This window comes from Lontra canadensis, unplaced genomic scaffold (assembly GCF_010015895.1).
Source record: "Lontra canadensis isolate GAN:19392208 unplaced genomic scaffold, GSC_riverotter_1.0 scaffold19, whole genome shotgun sequence".
NCBI classification, from domain to species: domain Eukaryota; kingdom Metazoa; phylum Chordata; class Mammalia; order Carnivora; family Mustelidae; genus Lontra; species Lontra canadensis.
This window is the reverse complement of record NW_022631013.1, coordinates 15,232,273-15,250,148: the sequence shown is the minus strand read 5'-3', so window position 1 is coordinate 15,250,148 and position 17,876 is coordinate 15,232,273. Positions and strand designations below refer to the sequence as shown.

The 17,876-nt window shown below is 48.9% G+C and overlaps 1 protein-coding gene across 2 annotated transcripts in view; it reads right to left on the bottom strand.

Annotated features, from left to right (window-relative positions):
- COL15A1 (collagen type XV alpha 1 chain) overlaps window positions 1–16,812 on the bottom strand; it is a 101,804-nt gene extending 84,992 nt beyond the window's left edge. The window contains exons 1-3 of one of the 2 annotated variants that reach the window (XM_032860696.1): window positions 16,738–16,812; window positions 16,408–16,482; window positions 16,236–16,321 (exon numbers count right to left, since the gene is read on the bottom strand). In XM_032860696.1, the coding sequence (XP_032716587.1) occupies window positions 16,236–16,321; window positions 16,408–16,418 (97 nt within the window). In that variant the 5' untranslated portion in view covers window positions 16,419–16,482; window positions 16,738–16,812. Of the gene's footprint in view, window positions 1–16,235; window positions 16,322–16,407; window positions 16,617–16,737 lie in introns of those variants that run through there. The other variant, XM_032860695.1, reaches the window with a different exon arrangement.
- Between the last annotated feature and the right edge of the window lie 1,064 nt (window positions 16,813–17,876).

The window sequence follows — 17,876 nt, the reverse complement described above, 5'->3', positions numbered from 1 at the left end:
TCTGCAAGGATGAGGCCAGTGATGCCACTGGTGAAGCAGCGTGAGGTCCCTGGTTTAGGGAAACCTCCCAACCACTGAAGGCCTGTTGCTTCTTGCTCTCTCCAAGCACTCCCCTAGCATCACTTGCTGAATGCCTCACACAGCCCCAGAGGTGGGACCTCTGCCCACCCCAGTCCCACATCCAGGAGAGGAAACCATCCCTCCTTCTGAGTGATCTGCCTGAGACACATCGCTCCGAAAAGAAAGAACTGGGATTTGAAGTCCATCTGATGTTTCTAAAGCTCAGTTCTAACCACAGGCTGCCATATACAAAAGGGACCTCAGCATCTGTGAATGCCTACCGTGGGCTCTCCTCCCACATCTCCAGGGGTGGGACAGACCAACCATGCATTTACAGTCACGCGGCGCTGGGGGAGTTCTGGGTGGAGCAATGCCCCCACCTGGACCTCAGAAGACCCAGATCCAGGCTTCTTGCAGGCCAACTATGTGGCTCCCATCTTTTTGTCTGTAATTTAGAACTAGAACAGATGATCCTGAAAGCCCCACATGTTCGGGGTCCCTAAGGTTCCCAGGGGGTTTTGATGGAGGCAAAGTGTTTGGGGAACCTCCAGGCCCTTTGCAAGGGGTACCCTAGGAACCCAGCTCTCCAATGTGCACAAACAGTGGTTCTGTGCCTTCTCCCACAGAAGCCACCATGGCAGGGACCACATGGGGAGGAGGCTGCCTCCAAAGGGCGGTTCTTAGAAACCCTGAACTTGAGTGGGACTGGCCAGTCCCCCGCCTGCACACACATGGGCAGCATTTCTCACATTCCACTCAACCTTGCCATGCTAATGTGGCCCCACACACTCATTCCTGGAAAGGTAAATGCAGATTGAGAGGGGAAATCTTCTCGTAGCCATGAACACACACACACATCTACTCACTCAACCAGCATTCGTGGAGCACCTGCTGTCTACCTATTAGAGGTGCTGGGGATCCAGCAGTGACAGACAAGTTCCTCCCCTTAGGGCATGGACAGTTCTAGTACAAGAGCTATAGAAAGCAATAATCTCCATCTTGTCAACAACAACAAAGAGTGAATCCCTTCCACACACAAGTGCATTAGGCATCTGCAGCTAGAGAAAATGTTTATACAAGAGTGGGTTCAGGCATCCATTGCCATGATTCTGAACCTCTCCTACAAGTTGGGGACCTCAAATCTATATATAACATCATCTCCACTTATGCATCCTGCCATCAGGGACAGGGGACCCTGTGCCTGAGGATCTGGACCTAGACAAAGAGCCCCCAGAGCTCAGAGACTTAGCGAAAGCCTCCTGCTTTAACTCTAAAAGCACTCAACTTCTGCATCCTGCTCCATAATATATGTGTGCTGTTCCTTTTAGTATAAAATGTTCTTAATTGTTCCCCAGTCATCACCGGACTCCCCACCCCCAGCCAAGTTACCAGCTTCTGAGTAATATGGATGTGGGAAATAAACAACGTGACTCTGTGTGCCACGGTCACCCAGCCAGGAGCCGGGAGCACAGCCAAGGTGAGGTCTCCAAAGGGACGGCCCGGACGGGAGGAGGGAAAGCATCATCCCTACCCCACCATTTCTAAAGAAGTTGTTCTCCTGTGTAAACACATCTAAAAGCTTCCCGCCAGAGTTATGAGCCCCAGGATCTTGCTTCTGTTCCCTGGTGAGAGATTTCTGCATTGTGTTTATGGACAGACCTTCTGAATACTGAGATCCAGAGAGAGACAAAAGTCAAAATAAAAGTATCAGATCTGGATGGGCCTGAGAGCTGGTCTCACCCTTTCGTTTCATAGACAGGAAGAAGCTTTTCAAAGCCAAGACCAACTACAGTCTCACTGCAGGGGGCGAGTCTTAGAATTCTTTCCCCCTGTAACATTCATGGCCTCATCACCTCTGGTGATGCAGGGGCCACAGGTTCTGGGTGGCTCTCACTGAGTCCTGCTCCCCTAATGGTACCAAAATTTTGCTGCTACCTCTCCAATGCACTTCTCTGGAGCAACACAGAGGTGGGGACCCTGTACTTCCTCCCTGAAGCAATTCACTCTTAGCAAGTAGAGGCACAAGCAGGGCGGGAGGCAGGACCTGGAGGCCCACAGCGCATGGATTCTGGGCTATGAGCACTGCAAGGGACCCATGGGACAGAAGGAAGCCAGGATGCTCACCCAGGGCCAGGCTTGAGAAAGCAGCTCCTGGATGGAAGTTCTGTTTTTACCTGAGACTCCCCGCAGCCTCCCCTCCCACACCTACACGCTGTTGTTTCCACCCTCTCTTTGTTCTACTCCCTTGATCTGGAACATTCCATTTCTCTTCCAGCCCCCCAGACCCATCCCCTTTTCTGGCTAAATCGATTCACCCCTCACATCTCACCTTCAATGTCACTCATGGAGACTTTTCTGACCCCCCAGTGCTGATCAAAATGTCCAGGGCTGTGCTTTCAGAACTCCCTGTACTTCTTCCTAACATTTGCTCACCACGTACAATAATTTAGGGTTGGTTTTTTTTTTTTTACAATTATTTATTTAGTGTCTATGTCCCCCATAGATTGTAGGTTCCCTCAAGGACGGGAACCATGTCTCTCTTGTTCATCATTTGCTGCCCAGACATACCACATTGCCTTGTACCAAGCAGGCAGTTAATGAATATTTATTCGGTAACCATGAGTGAACAAATGAACGAAAGAAAAGCCTGAGGCACCTGTGTGGCTCCATCGGTTAAGTGTTCAACTCTTGTTTTGGGCTCAGGTCATGATCTCAAGGTTGTGGGATGGAGCCCCGAGTTGGGCTCTGTGCTGGGCTTGGAACCTGCTTGGGATTCTCTCTCTCTCTCTGCCCCTCCCCCTTTCTTTCTCTAAAGAAAGACAGACCTACCAGGTATGACAGGCAGGATGCAAAGTCTACTGAGGTCAGAAACTCTGGGATTAATTCTATCCCACCCACCTACCCGCCCCTACAATGTCCTCCTTTAGCTGTATTTCACTTTTCCCACAACAGAGTATGGCTTTTTACGTTCCCTCCACTAGAAGGTCAATGATTCCAAAGCTGAATGACCTTGTTCCAGTCCTCCTCATCCTTGGCAAGATGGACCTGCAAAGGAATTCTGAGCCCTGATAGACTGAAGCAGGTACAATCACTGTGCTAAGAGCTATGGGGACATGAGCCCCTGGCCTCATCACAAGAACTCTGAGATGGGCACGATTATTATCTCCCATTCTACAAATGAGGAAACTGAGATAGAAAAGGATTAGTAAGCCATCCAAAATCACTAGCCAGTACATGCAGAGCCTGGAACTGAACCAGTTCTGTGTGCCCCCACAGCCCAGACCCTTAACCACCATGCTACAAAGGCCATGCACGAACACCCACATCCCCAAGGGGCGTAGGTGATGCCGACCTGGGGCTCTGCATTTCTAGCAAGCTCCCAGCTGATGCCCATGGGCTGGTACAGGGACCAGTTTGAATAGTAAGTCTATAGAGGAGGAAAAGCAAACGAAGATTTCAGTAGGGCAGGGAGAGTATCCCAGCCTGCAGGGAGGCACGCATGAGCGAAGGCTGGGTGAAGGGAACAGTGTCAGAGCCCAGCAAACAGTTTGGCATGGCTAGAGCCAGGGCATGAAGGAGGGATGGGAGGGGACAAGCAGCCTTGAGCTCGGGCCCAAAGAGAGTGGAATTTAAGGTGTAATGGAAAGCACAGAAGTGTTCTAAGAGGGGGCGTGATGTGATGGGACCTGTGTTTCCACGAGCCGCAGGGCATGTTTGGGAACAGAGACATGGAGGTCCCACCATCAAGGGAACTGCTACTACAGTCTATTAGAAGGACACGACACAGCCCTGATGCTGGGTGGTGGGTGGGCAGAGGGATGGAAGCGGGACATTGGATGCAACAGACATTGCAAGGGTAAGACCCATTTCTTTCCAACAAAGCAGCAGTGCTCTTTCCACATACTAACAATTTCTCAGCCCCTCCATGCACTAGGGCCACAATACAGAGCCAGAGCTGGCAGCAGACATAAAGTCAGGTGCACACCGTTCAGGAGTCTCAAACAGAATGACTCTTAGAAACGGGGCCCACCAACCGCTCCTTCCAGTCCAGCCACACAGTCTCCACGGGGAGCTGTCTCCAAAGGGCTGCCTTGTCTTGCCTTGCTCCGGCACCAGCATCTGAGTCCCAGAGTGGCAGTGGCTCGGTCAAGCTCCCACAGCCAGGCCCAGCATCGAGGAATCGGACAGCTAGGCTAGTGCTGGGCATTTCAGAGAATTTCCCCGGCAGAGAAAACGAAGACATTCAGCTGTAATTATCAGCCCGCACTTGCAAATATGAAACAAGCAAAAACATTCCATTTCTTCAACTTCAACTGGAAGTTTACATTCTAAAAGAACACAGGGGGGAGACCCTGAAATGGAGCCATCTACTCTAGACAGTTAAACCTGAAGTAAAATTAGAAAATGTGTCACATGGAAAAACTCCGCAATGAGAGAGAGTTTCTACCCACCCCTCCTTTTTTTCTTCTTTCCGTGGGAGACTGAGTAATTTGGCATTTTAGCTAGACGGGGGAGAGGGCAGCTGTGGTCTCCGTTTTGTGCCAAATGCACGGTTGTCGAGGACAGTTTCGTATCCTGCCTTGTGAATGGGGGTGTAGTGAGGCATCTGCCTGGCAATTGAATGGACAGGGCTAAGAGTTGCTGAGTTCAGTCACTGCCCTCCGAGTGCCACAGTGTCTGGGCAGACTGAACTCAGGCATGCTAGAATGTTCCTGCTAACAGTGCTTTTAGGGTTCACCTGGCCCAACCCCTTCACTTCTCAGATGGGAAACTGAGGCCCCCAAAGAAGCAGAGATCCATTGAAGACAAAGGAAGAACAGGGGAACATCAAAGCTGAGCCTCTGGGCAGGTGTCTACCGCACCTCCCCCCATCATTGCCATCTGTGCCTCCTGAAGATAGGGGAGCCCCTCCATGGCTGATGGTCACCTGAATGCACCAGGTTTCTACTGGGTTGTTCATTTCAGAAGCATTGCCTGAGTACCTACCAGGGGCTGGGCATGGTGCTAGGTGCTGGGGTATGGAAAATGTCCCCAGTTTAGATGCTTGAGGTGGCCCTCCCCCAGATTTCAATGTGCAGTTTGAGCTCAGGCTGTGAGGAGGGATAGTCTGGTACACAAGGCCAGAACAGCACTTTGGTGGGATGTCAGGGGGCTCAAATGCCATGCTAGGTAGTGTTGTCATTGTTGTCTATAGCTGCTGTAACAAGTTACCACAAATTTATTGAATTACATCAAAAAAGAAAAACAAAAATTTATAATCTTACAGTTCTTTAGGTCAGAAGTCCAACCCAGGTCTTACCTGGATAAAAAGTAAGGTCTCAGGACACCTGGGTGACTCAGTTGGTTAAGCGTCTGCCTTCAGCTCAGGTCATGATCCCAGGGTCCTGGGATCGAGTCCCACACCGGGGTCTCTGCTCAGCGGGGAGCCTGCTTCTCCCTCTCCCTCTATCTCCCACTCCCCCTGCTTGTGTGCATACTCTTTCTGACACATGAATAAATAAAATCTTTAAAAAAAAAAAGTAAGATATCAATAGACTGGGCTCTCTTCCAGAAGCTTGAAGGGAAAATCCATTTCTGCCTTTTCCAGCTTCTAGAGGCCACCTGTGTTCCTTCACTCATGGTCCCTTCCTGTGTCATCAGCATCAGCAAAGAAGGCCGGTCAAGTTCTTTCCATGTTGCATCTTACTGACCTCCTCTCCTGCCCCTGCTTCTACTCTTAAGGACCCTTGTGATTATGCTGGGCCCACAAGCATCTTCCAGGACCCTTTTTTTCCAGGAACTTCTTTTAAGGTCAGCTGATCAACAACCTGAATTCCATCTACAACCTTACTTCTCCTACATCATGTGACCAAACGTATTCACTGGCTCTGGAGATTAAGACGTGGACACCTTTGGAGGGCCATGACTACCTTCCATGGATGGTTAGCATGGGAAGATGACAAAGGATTTGAAGCCGGGGTGACATGATCACAGTTGGTGTTACAGTGTTGCTCAAGCTCTAACGTGCACGCACATCGCCAGGGAGCTTGTTACAACGCACATTCTGATTTACTGGGTCTGTGGCTGGGACCGGAGATGCTGCTGTTGCTGTTGCTGGTCCTTGGACCACATTTGAGCAGCGAGAAGCTAGAAGACTACTGTGGGCCACAGTTTGAGGACACACCGAAGGGTGGCAGGAGACAGACCTACATGCCGAAAATAAAGATGGAAGAAGCCTATTGCTAAGATGTAGGGCTGAGAGGGGAGAAGCACTTAGAGGGCCCAATGGAGTTTTGGGTGTGATGCTGTAGAAATGGCATGAATTGAAGTTCAGTTTGTCCGCCAGCGTTTAGGCTCTCTGGACTTCTATTCTAGAATCGTTATAACTTCCCAGCACCGGAAAAGCCTACCTTCATTTTCTTCTGGTGACACATACTCTATCCTGACCTATCTGTTATATCCGGGTCCCTGCCACAGCTCCCATGGTCCCCGCACCCTCTGTCACAGCGGATGGCTGCGGGTGGTCTCCCAGCAGGGCAGCAGACACACACAGATTTTGCTAAGGTCAAGGGTTCATAATGCTGGGTTTTCACTCAGATCTCCACAGTCTCAGGCTTTGAATGATTCATTCATTAATGGACTCAAGTGCTCATTGTGTCCGTTTGGTGCCATGTCAGATGCTGAGGAAACATGGATAAATAAAATAGGTTTCCTGCCCTCGGGGAACCTGCAGTAATGTGGGAACAGGGAAGGAAGGAGGTACTGAACGGGTTAACAATTACAGGCCTGATGCTTACCTCCTTACTCTTCTGAGTAGGAATTCTTGGCCCAATGTATAGCTAAGGAAGGTAAGGCAGAGAGAGGTCACTCAGTGCGAAGCAGCAGAGCTGAGATGTGAACCCAAGACCCAGGCTCCCAGAGCTCATCTGCCTGAACTATGCCCCCTGAAGCTCCCTCTGGGATCCAGTGCCAGCCGTGCCCCTCCTCTGTGTTGCAACCACGGCTGGTACATTCCTCTCTGGGACTCGGGATCGCCACGTCAGAAAGGAGGCCTTCGGGCTGCACCAGTTGTTCTCAATCCTGGCTGCACCCCAGAATCACACCAACAGCTTTTAAAACCTGCCAGTGACTCGACTTCACCCTGGATGGGTCCAGCATCCTGGAAGTGGGGAAGGCTGGGCATCGTGTTCGTTCTGAATCTCCATGTGATTCTAAGGTACAGCCAAGGTTGAGAACCACCAAGGTCCTTACGACCTAACTCCTGGAATTCCAATTTCCGGAAAGACCCTCTTCTCGTCCAGCCCTTACAGGACATGTGCAAAATGAATGAACAAAGCAGGAAGGGAGGAAGGATTCACGACTCCATTCAACTAAGGGAAATATGGGGCAGTGATGCAGCACCGTCCCTCCCCCTGCTGTCACTTTTCTCCTTTGTTTTGTTTTGTTGAAGATTTTATTTACTTATCTGAGACAGAGAGAGTGAGAGAGAGAGCACAGGGTGGGGGTAGGGGAAGACAGAGGAAGAGGGCAGAGAAGAGGGAGAGGCAGACTCCCTGCTGAGCAGGGAGCCTAACACACAGGGCTCGATTCTAGGACCCTGAGATTGAGACCTAAGCTGAAGGCAGAGGCTTAATGGACTGAGCCACCCAGGCGCCCCATCTCCTTTGGATTAGAGAAATGCAGCAGCGGATAAAGGCCACCTTAGCTCCTCTTGTGCGCTGCTGTGAGGAGGAGGAGAAATCACTACTGCCTTTCCAAAGAATGCAACAGAAGCTTTAAAAATGGGCATGCACTAGAGCCAACAATTTGCTTCAGGAATTTGTGTTAGGGAATAACTGTGGAAAGGGTCAAATACAGAACTACAAGAATGGGGTCATCACAATAGTTTTTACAGTAGCAAGCAACCAGAAACTGTCTAAAGGCATAAAAGGGGACTAGTGTAATTATCGGATGTACATGCAATGAAATACTATTTCAATTACAAAGGATGTTAGGGACAATATTTAATGCTCCAGAGGAAGGGTTTAGATGACTATTAAGGGGGAAAAATGCCAAGCAATGAAACACAATGTACAGAATGAGCTATTCTCTTTATAACATATACGCACATTAAGGCACATAATTTTGAAAAATTGTCCACTAAATGTTGGCGGCATTTATCTCTGAGTCATGAGACAATATGTGGCCTTTGTAAACTCCTCCATCCTCCAGGTCTTTACAATGACTATTACTTTGACTATCAATTTTTTAGTGTAATTGAAAAAATAAAGCTCCTCTTTCAAAACCCATTTCCCTCCCCCTGCCACCCCATCTGCTGGTGGAAATGGACATCCCTACTCTGGTAAGGCAGAGGCTCACCTGGCACCTGCATTAGGACACACATGATAGGCTCCCTAGCAGTTAAGTCAGCTGCTGCCCGCTGGTCTCTACTACTGAGCTCTGAGGCGCTCTAGGATATGAACGCTTGGACCAGTGCATCTTCTTAGTCACCAAACACACATCCCAGAGGGCCTCTGTGAGATCAGGCAGTTAGGAAATATGGGGAGAAGACAGAAATCTATATATCTATAAATATATCTCTCTGTATATATATATCTATAAATATAATTATATAAAAATGTTATACATATAAATATTATATATATATAAATACAAATATATCTGTATAGTAGCCAGAACACAGAACATGGCAGTTTTTCAAAGACTTCAACAGATGTTCACTTTGTAGAAAGACTCGCTGAAAAAGCCCTCCTGGCAGTAGAGGGGATTTAAAGCTGGGCCTCATGCAAGTCCTCAGTGATGGAAGGGTGACTCTCGGAGACGTTGAGGGCAAGGCTGCCCCCTGCAAATCAGACTCTAGCCAAGCTCCCTCAAACCCAGGAAGAGGCTCTCCTAATATCTGAAGTCAGGGGTTCTGCTCATTTGAGGGAGATACCAAGATCCCTAGAAGAGTTTTCTTCCCTGTCTAATCCTTCAAGTCATCCATGTCATGCAACAAGTGCAAAGTGAATTGGATTGGATAAAATTGGTTTGGTTTGGGTTGGGCTGGGTTGGGTTGGGTTGGGTTGGGTTGGGCTGGGTTGTGTTGGGTTGGGTTGTATTAGATTAGGTTGGGCTGAGTTGAGTTCTGATGGGGATATCAGGTGGGATGCACTCATTAGATAACCCCAGTCTCATATCTCCCTCATTAGAGCTTTCCCAATAATAGGTCTGCATCTTCTTTCAGGTTCTGCTCCAACCCTAGACTTTCTCTCTCTTGAATTGGGGTGGAGCAGAGGAAGGTGGTCAGTCAGCAAACCTGCTCCTCCCAACACCTCTGATGCATCTCTGCTCCCCTGGGCTAGTGTCAAGAGTAGTATCTCAGGCCCCATGATCTGCTGCTCTGGCTTTGAAACCTTATTTGCTCATCCATTCTCCTTATTGCACATTAGTGTCTTCGGCTGAATCTTATTGTAAGATTTCCTCCCTTTTGACAACCCTCACCCACCCACCACCACTTCAACACTTCCACTACTAAATCATATGAGAAAATTCTGTGATACACCGGTCTGCACTAAAAAAGTGTATGGCCTAATGAATGAGACAGGGGTGACTTCCCTTACCAGATTTTAAAACATATTATAATGCAGTAATTATCAAGACCAAGTGAGATTTTATTTTTTTTATTTTTTTAAAGATTTTATTTATCTATCTGACAGAGAGAGATCACAAGTAGAGAGGCAGGCAGAGAGAGAGGGGGAAGCAGGCTCCCTGCTGAGCAGAGAGAACCCGATGCGGGGCTCGATCCCAGGACCCTGAGACCATGACCTGAGCCGAAGGCAGAGGCTTTAACCCACTGAGCCACCCAGGTGCCCCGCCAAGTGAGATTTTAAAAACACGCACACACATACGCACAAGAAGGGATCAACAGTAGAGATCTGAGAAAAAAATTTTCTATCATTTAAGAAAAAAATTACATGGTAACCAAAAGCAACACAATGATGGGTAAATCACTCACATTTTAATTAGTATTTTGGGGAATCCTGGGTACCACTTTGAAAAAAAAAAACTGACTTCAGATGACACACTACATAGTCTATGTAATTAACCTAATTTATAGTCCATTTTAAGCAGATCAAGCTGTAGACATTCAAAGAAACCTTGAAAATAAACTCAATATTTAGCAAGCAAAGAAAAGATAAATGTACAACTTTTGACAAAACGGAGGCCATCAGGAATAAGATGAATGGGGATAAGCTAGACAACAAATTGTTATGCAATTACATATAATGAAAAAAAGATAAAGAGCAAAATGACATTAGCATAAATTTATAACTAGTTATTAAAGTTACCAAAGGAAAAAAAACTAAAAGTCCCAATAATGTACCCTCATTCCAGGCCCTGGGCTAGGTTCTAGGATTCAGAGTTGGAAAGGCCCAGTCCCTGCCTCTTAGAGATTCCTGGGTAGTAGGGAAGACAGACTTCATCAATGATTTCATCAGTGGTCACCATCCATCTGAGAAGCCCTGTGACTGAGGAATGGATTAATAGTGCCAGCCCAGAGGAACGACACCCAACCTGCTTGGTGGAGGAGGGCTTCCCAAAGAGAATGGGTAAAGGATGAATGGTGGGCTATCAGGAGCATGAGGAGAAAGGTAGTCTCAAAGAGCAACCAGCCTGGGCAGAGACACAAAGATGAGTCATTGCATATCTTATTCCACCAGCTAGAAGTGGTTTGGTGTGAGCCCTACTCAGTAGGGGCTCTGTGTGACTGGAGAGACTGGGAGGCCACAAAGGGCCCTCTGCAGCAAGGAGCATGACCCCCTCTGAGGTACAGTAAGAACCCAGTGAGAGCAATTAAAGTAAGAAGGAGAATGACTAATTTTGTATCTAAGACAGATTGATCTAAATACAGAAGAACTATCCAACCACTTCTGTTCGTTGATGGGCATTTCTGTTTAGGATAATCTAGTCCAAAAAAAAAAAAAATCCAAAAGGAAAACAAAGGTCATTCGTCAGAAGATGGTCCCAGCAACCCTGTTCATAATAATGACAAAACAGCTGAAGTCCAAGTGGACAACTCTGGACAAACGAGGCACGACCCACACCATCAAAGGGCTCCCACGGAAAAGGGAGACAAACATACTGACACTAGTGGGGGCAGGGGGAACAGTGGGTGGTGCCGGGAGAGACAGATGAAGGTCGTGGGGAGTTCCATAATGAGAAAGCTTATCTGGCAAGATGCCTCTACCAGGGTGCCATGTAAACTGGTAGGTAGCATTAGGCCTTCGAGAGAAACAGAGGGCAAGGCAGTCTCTAGATGGAGAGAGGAAGTCACATCTTGTGCTAAGTCAAAGAGACTATAAAACCCTAAGACGACATGGGAAGCTATGAGTGGCTCCGTGGCCAGTTCTCAGCCTGAGCTCTGTCATAAAAACACACAGGCGGCACAGAAGGCCCCCAGGGGCATTCCCCAGTTTCTATAAACCCGAAAAGTTTACCCAGTAATGAAAACATTACCATCATTTATCTTCATCGCAACTTCCAATGGTGTGTAAGCAACAGTAGCTCACTACAGGCCATGACCCCAGGGAGACAGGAGGCCAGGGACAGGACATCCCAGGTGTGACCTTTCCCCACTCCTCTCTCCTTCAAGAAAACACATCAGATGGCCATGAGTGAGAGTGAGATGGTTAGAGGAAAATCCCAAACTGGCTCTGATTAGCATTCAGATTTGCCTCCAAGAAGATCTGCAGATGGCCAACAAGGCTGTGAGAAGATGCTCGACGTTACTAGTCATTACAGAAACGCAAATCAAAACAACAAGAAGGGACCACTTCACACCCGTACAAAAATAACTGTAATTAAAAAATGGACAAAAATAAGTGTCAGCAAGGATGTGGAAAAATCAGAGCCTTGTATGCTGCCGGGAGGACTGTGGAATGGTGCAGCCATTATGGAAAGATTTGGAAATCTTTACAAAACCTGAGCATGGAATGACCACATCACCCAGCAGTTCTACTAGGTATATACCCAAAATAATTAAAACAAGTACTCAAATTCTTGTACAGAAATGTTTCTAACAGCACTATCCATGACAGCTAAAAGGAGGAGACAACACAAATGTCCCCATCGATGGAAGAATGGATAAACGAAAGCGATATATCCATTCAGTGGAATATGACGCAGCCATAAAAAGCAATGAAGTCCCGACACACACTACACATGGATGTCTCTCAATGATATCATGCTACGTGAAAGAAGCCAGAAACAAAAGACCCAAGTTATTTGATGCCATTTATATGAAATAGAACAGGCATATCCATAGAGACACAAAGCAAATCAGTGGTTGCTTAGCACTCGTGGGGTGAGCCTGGGGAAAATGGCCAGGGAACACTTAATAGAAATTAGACTTTTCACTCTTTGGAGTGATGAAAACATTTTGCAACTAGACAGGAAACAGCTGTACCACAATATGAATGTACGGACTGCCACCAAACTATACACATGAAAGTGCCTAGTTTCATGTTATGTGAATTTCACCTCAGTAAAAAAAGTCAGAGAAGATAACCAGAGATCCAAAAAAATATATGGAAAGGCAATCAACTTGATAATCAGGAAAACATAAATTAAGACTACAGTAAGATTCTAGGGGCCCCTGGGTGGCTCAGTCATTAAGCACCTGCCTTTGGCTCTGGCCATGATCCCAGGGTCCTAGGATTGAGCCCTGCATTGGCCTCCCTGCTCAGTGGGAAGCCTGTTTCTCCCTCTCCCACTTGCCCTGCTTGTGTTCTCTCTCTCACTGTCTCCTCTCTCTGTGTCAAATAAATACATAAAATCTTGAGGAAGAAAAAAAGACTACAGTAAGATTCTACAATGTATTCATTAGAAGGGCCAAAATTCAGCCCAGCGACAAGACCAAGTGCTGTTGGGGATTTGAAGAAGTGGGAGCTTTTATACCAGGCTGGCGACCGTGTATCTCAGGGCTGGCATTGTCTGTTTGGCCTCAGCGGCACACCCCGTTACCCAGCACTCGGCCCCTAGACACGGAACCAACAGGAATATGTGCCCCTGTGCACCGAGACACATGTACAAGAATGTTCAGACACACGTCGCTCTATCTGCCAACATGGAAATGCCCCAAAGCCTGTTGGAGAAAAATGGACAGATAATGTACAGCATATTAATCCAGTGGGAAATGATACAGTGATATGAATGAATTCACTACAGCCACATACAACAGCGTAAATGAATCTCAAAACTTAATATTCAGTGAAAGATACATGTGTAAAGTCCAAACTCAAGTCAAATGGAACTGTAGACTTTGGGGATACATGCTTAGGTGCTACAGTTATTTCTAAAAAGGAAGGAAGCAATCACCATAAAAGTCAAGGTGATGGTGACCTCTGAAGGCAGGGAGGGAATAATCACATCCAAGGGGTGCAAGAGAACTTCTGGGGCTATCTTGTTTCTTTCCCTTTTTTTTTTTTTTTAAGAATTTATTTATTTATTTGACAGACAGAGATCATAAGTAGGCAGAGAGGCAGGCAGAGGTGGGGGGGAAGAAGGCTCCCTGCTGAGCAGAGAGCCCAATGTGGGGCTCAGGGCTCGATCCCAGGACCCTGGGATCATGACCTGAGCTGAAGGTAGAGGCTTTAACCCACTGAGCCACCCAGGCGCCCCCTATCCTATTTCTTGACTTGGGTTATATGGATGTTTGATCTATGACAAATCATTGGGCTATACTTTCTGTGTGCACTTTCCTGCATGGGTGTTAAATCTCATGGTAAAACAGTTTAAAGAAAACTAAGTAAGTTGCATCTATCAGGATTTTATTAGCAGGAACAAATTACCTGTGGAACCACTGCCCCTGTCCCCCAAACCACTACCCTATCTGCTAAAAGAGAGGTATCCCAATGGCACTGTAACTTTATTGGCTCGGCTATGATGTGTTAGGGGCACCAGGATCGGTGTGGGGGATAGGGTCCCATTGACAAAGGTCTCTTTAAACAGGGCAGGCCAGGAAACCCTCAGGAGCTAGGAAGCCTTGAGACTTTTTCCTTATTAAAGCACAAAGATAATGACAGTCCTGGTCCCTGCCTCCTGCAGTGATTCTGAGGACTGGATGAAGGTAACACAGACCTGCTCACACCTCTGCCTGAAAATATAAAGCGGTTTGTTTTAAGTGTTGGCCTGATTAAAGTGCATGCAAAATCTGGTTTGCAGGAGGATATTTCTCGTGTCTGGGAAGAGTCTCTGCAGAGGCTCCAAGGGACGCCTAGTACCCATCAGTTGCAAATGGCCCTTTCGTTGCCCTTTTTGGCTCCTGAGGGTTTCCTGGCACTTCCTTTTTATGTTATGGATGGGAACAGGACTTCCTCTGTGTTGTTTCTAACAACAGACTTGGCATCAAGGAGTCCAGCCTCCAAACACAGAAGAAATAAAAACACCAAAGTCTCTTTTCCCAGAATCTTCTTCCTTTTTGGAAGTGGAGATTATAGCAAAATTCACAAAGACTACGAAACATGAAGCTGCCCTCTGCCACTGAGCCAGCAGTATCCTCTAGCACGTGAAAATTGCAATGTTTCGACATGGGCCATGGTGCTGAGAAGCCAAAGCTGTGCTCCAGCTGCCCTTTGATCTGCAAGAAATGCCAGGCTGGAGGCTCGGGCAGGAAAAAATGGTCTTTGAATTTAGGTCTTGCTCCAAAGGAGACAATGGTCTAGGCTGTCTGAGGCTTCCTCTGGCACACAAAGAGTTAACCCAGGCCACCCTCCATAGTCCGTTTCCTGCAAAGGGAAGGAGGTTGATTCCCCCTTCTCACACACTTCTTCTATTGAGGCTAAGTACTGATTTTCTAAATTCAAAAGGGGTGGGAGGCTACCACTGAGCCAATACACAGCAAGGAGAAAGAGCTGAGGGAGCAAGGACAGGAACCCAGAGAGCTGGGCTCAAATCCCGCCTTTGGGACAGGCCACTCCTAAACCTCTCTCAGACTGCATTGTTTGCTCACACATCTGTTTCAAGGATCAACCCAAAAGTTCTATCACTTACTTTGTGCCTAGTATGAGTCACAGTGTGGAAAGCATATTATTTCTAATACCTCTTTTAATCTTTGCAGCATCCCTAGGAGGGCAGGTGGTCTAATTATTGCCCTTTACTGTAAATGGAGGCACAGAGACATGAAATTCATTGTCCTGAGCTGGGTCACCTAACTCAGCCACAATTCAAGCCCACACAGCCTGAACACACACTTTAACCAAAATCGAAAAATCGATTTTATTTATTTATTTATTTATTTATTTTAATCCTCTCTTTATTTATTTATTTTAATCCTCAGTTTGTTGTATTACATTTTAAAAAAAAGATTTTATTTATCTGATACACACACACATCACAAGTGGGCAGAGAGGAGAGGGTGGGGGGAGCAGGCTCCCTGCTGAGCAGAGAGCCCGATATGGGGCTCGATCCCAGGACCCTGGGATCATGACCTGAGCTAAAGGCAGAAGCTTAACCCACTGAGCCACCCAGGCACCACCACCCCCCAAATCAGTTTTAACTCAGATCCTACCAGTCATCCACCCGCCTCTGGGTTCTGGTGGAGAAACTGAGGCTCGGGGAACCAAAGAGACCAGATCCCTGGCTCTCCTCCACCCCCAGCTCTTCTCATCACCCATGGCACCACTGCCCGCGACGGATGGGAGACTCCCTTAGGTAATTCAAGACTAAGTTAAACATCGAGGTAATTCGGTCCCGTTATTTCTTGCGCGGCAAAGGCGCCAGGTGTCCCTGCTGGTGGTCACGCTCCCGCACCTGTGTCCAGAGAGGGCACCAGACCTGCCCTTACAATGAACCAGCCAGCACGCACGACCTGCACGCGGGCGCTGGGTGAGCTGGAGCTAACTGTCCCGGCGGAGCCGCTGGCGCTGTCACTGTGCTTCCAGTGTCCCTCTGTGCCCACGATCCGGGGGGCCGCGATTAGCTCCACAGGGGCCGGATGGCGCGTCACCCGCCCTGCGGGTGAGGGACTCCCGCTCGTCCCTCGTATCCTCTGCACCGCCCGGGGAAGCTGCGGGGCCGCCAGTGCGCACCGCGCGACGAGGACTCCCTTTTATGTCCAGGAATGAGGAGCGCACCGCAGGCACTCCCGCCGCCAAAACCAACTTCCCGGGAGGGCGCGGAGGCAGACGATGCCACCCTCGGGCCGGGTCGCTTACCTGTCGCGGAGCGTGTCCGGGAGACAGCGGGGAGAAGCGCGGAGATCGAAAGCAGCAAGAGCAGGCGCCAGCAGTGCGCGTTCCTCCTGCAAGAGGTGGCGGGGGCGAGAAGGTGAGGCGGGCGGGAGGGCCGAGGGGCCGAGGGACCGGGGCGCGGGGAAACGAGTCTTACCTTGGCGCCATCTCGCAGGCCTGCCGAGCCCCCGAAGGCACCGTGCGCCCAGCTGCGCGCTGGCCGCCGCTCGCCCTTCCTGCGGCGAACAAAGGCGGCGCTGGGCAGCGGCGGCGGCGGGCAGCCTCGTTGCTCCCCTGAGTCACCCGCGCTCTGAAACCCGACTCCGCCGCGCCCTGCGCTCGCCCGCGCGCCGTGCCGCGCCCACCTCGGCCAGCGGCGCCGCACTCACGCCCCTGGGGGTCCCCGCCGCCGCCGCCGTCCCCACGCCCCTCTTCCCCCTTCGACGGACGCGCGCTCCCGGCCGCCACCGGGACGGCCTTATGTAACCTTCAAGAAAAGCCCCACACCCGCGCTCCTCTGGGTACGCGGGGCTCTGCCTCCCTTCCGCCCCAACGTCTGTCCCAGTGGGGGCTGCCCCGCAGACGACGCGCTCTCCTTTCATGGGCCAATGGAATTCTCTCCACCGCCCAGGAAGGCTGGAGTCATTGTGATTTCCTTCAATGACGGATGAAGAAACTGAGGCTCAGAGAGCTGGAGCGAACGTCCAACCAAGACCACACAGCGGGACCGAGTTCTGACAGCTGTGCCGGCCCTGAACGCCTGACCCATGAACCCCACAGAAGTGGCCCCGTTTCTAGGGGTTCGGTGATACATACAAACTCATGCAGCAAAGATGATCCTAATAAAAAATTTAAATGTTGACTATTTCCAAGGTTTTCCTCTCTACAGCTTGCCTGTCCCCTCCACCCCCCTGCCAGGGAATATAAGTTTCAGGACGTCAAGAATTTCTATTTATTTTATTATCTGGTTAAAGCAGTACCTGGTGGTAGGAAATACCAATAAACATTGGGTGAATGAAGGAGCGCGGTCTCAGGTGAGACCACTCCAGGCACCGTGATGATGTGGGACAGGGGAACCAGGCTCAGCCTCCAAAATCTATCCCTGGTGTGTGTGACTGCCCCATGTAAACAGAACTTAGCACAGGGCCTGGCACTGGCTAAACCCTCAAATGGTCTTTTTATTATGATTACCAGCGAGCACAGTAGAGCAAGATTTGGGGGTACAAGGAGGCATCATGGAGGTCCGTGGAGACCTGCATAGTTCTGAAGCCTTGCAAGCCCCAGGGGCCTCTCTTCTTGAAGCACCAAGCAGCCACAGCGGGCTAAGGGGCTGTGGTCAGTTCCCGGTTTTCACTTCCAGTAATTTGCGTTAGCTCCCAGAGATGGGATGGGGGATGGACATGGTAGCTAACATTTATGGAGTGCTGATTACTTCCCAGACCCTTGCTGAGTAAATTCTTTACAGGTTCCCCCCACCATCGGAACATAGAGTGAGCCTATGAAATCTTTGCTGAGCCAAAATGGTGTAAGGTGAAGAAGCAATTACCACTATTTTATCCGAAAAATGTTTGAGAGTTCCCAGACCCCAGAAATAACCCCTCTTAGGCTTTTGTGACACCTTAGGAC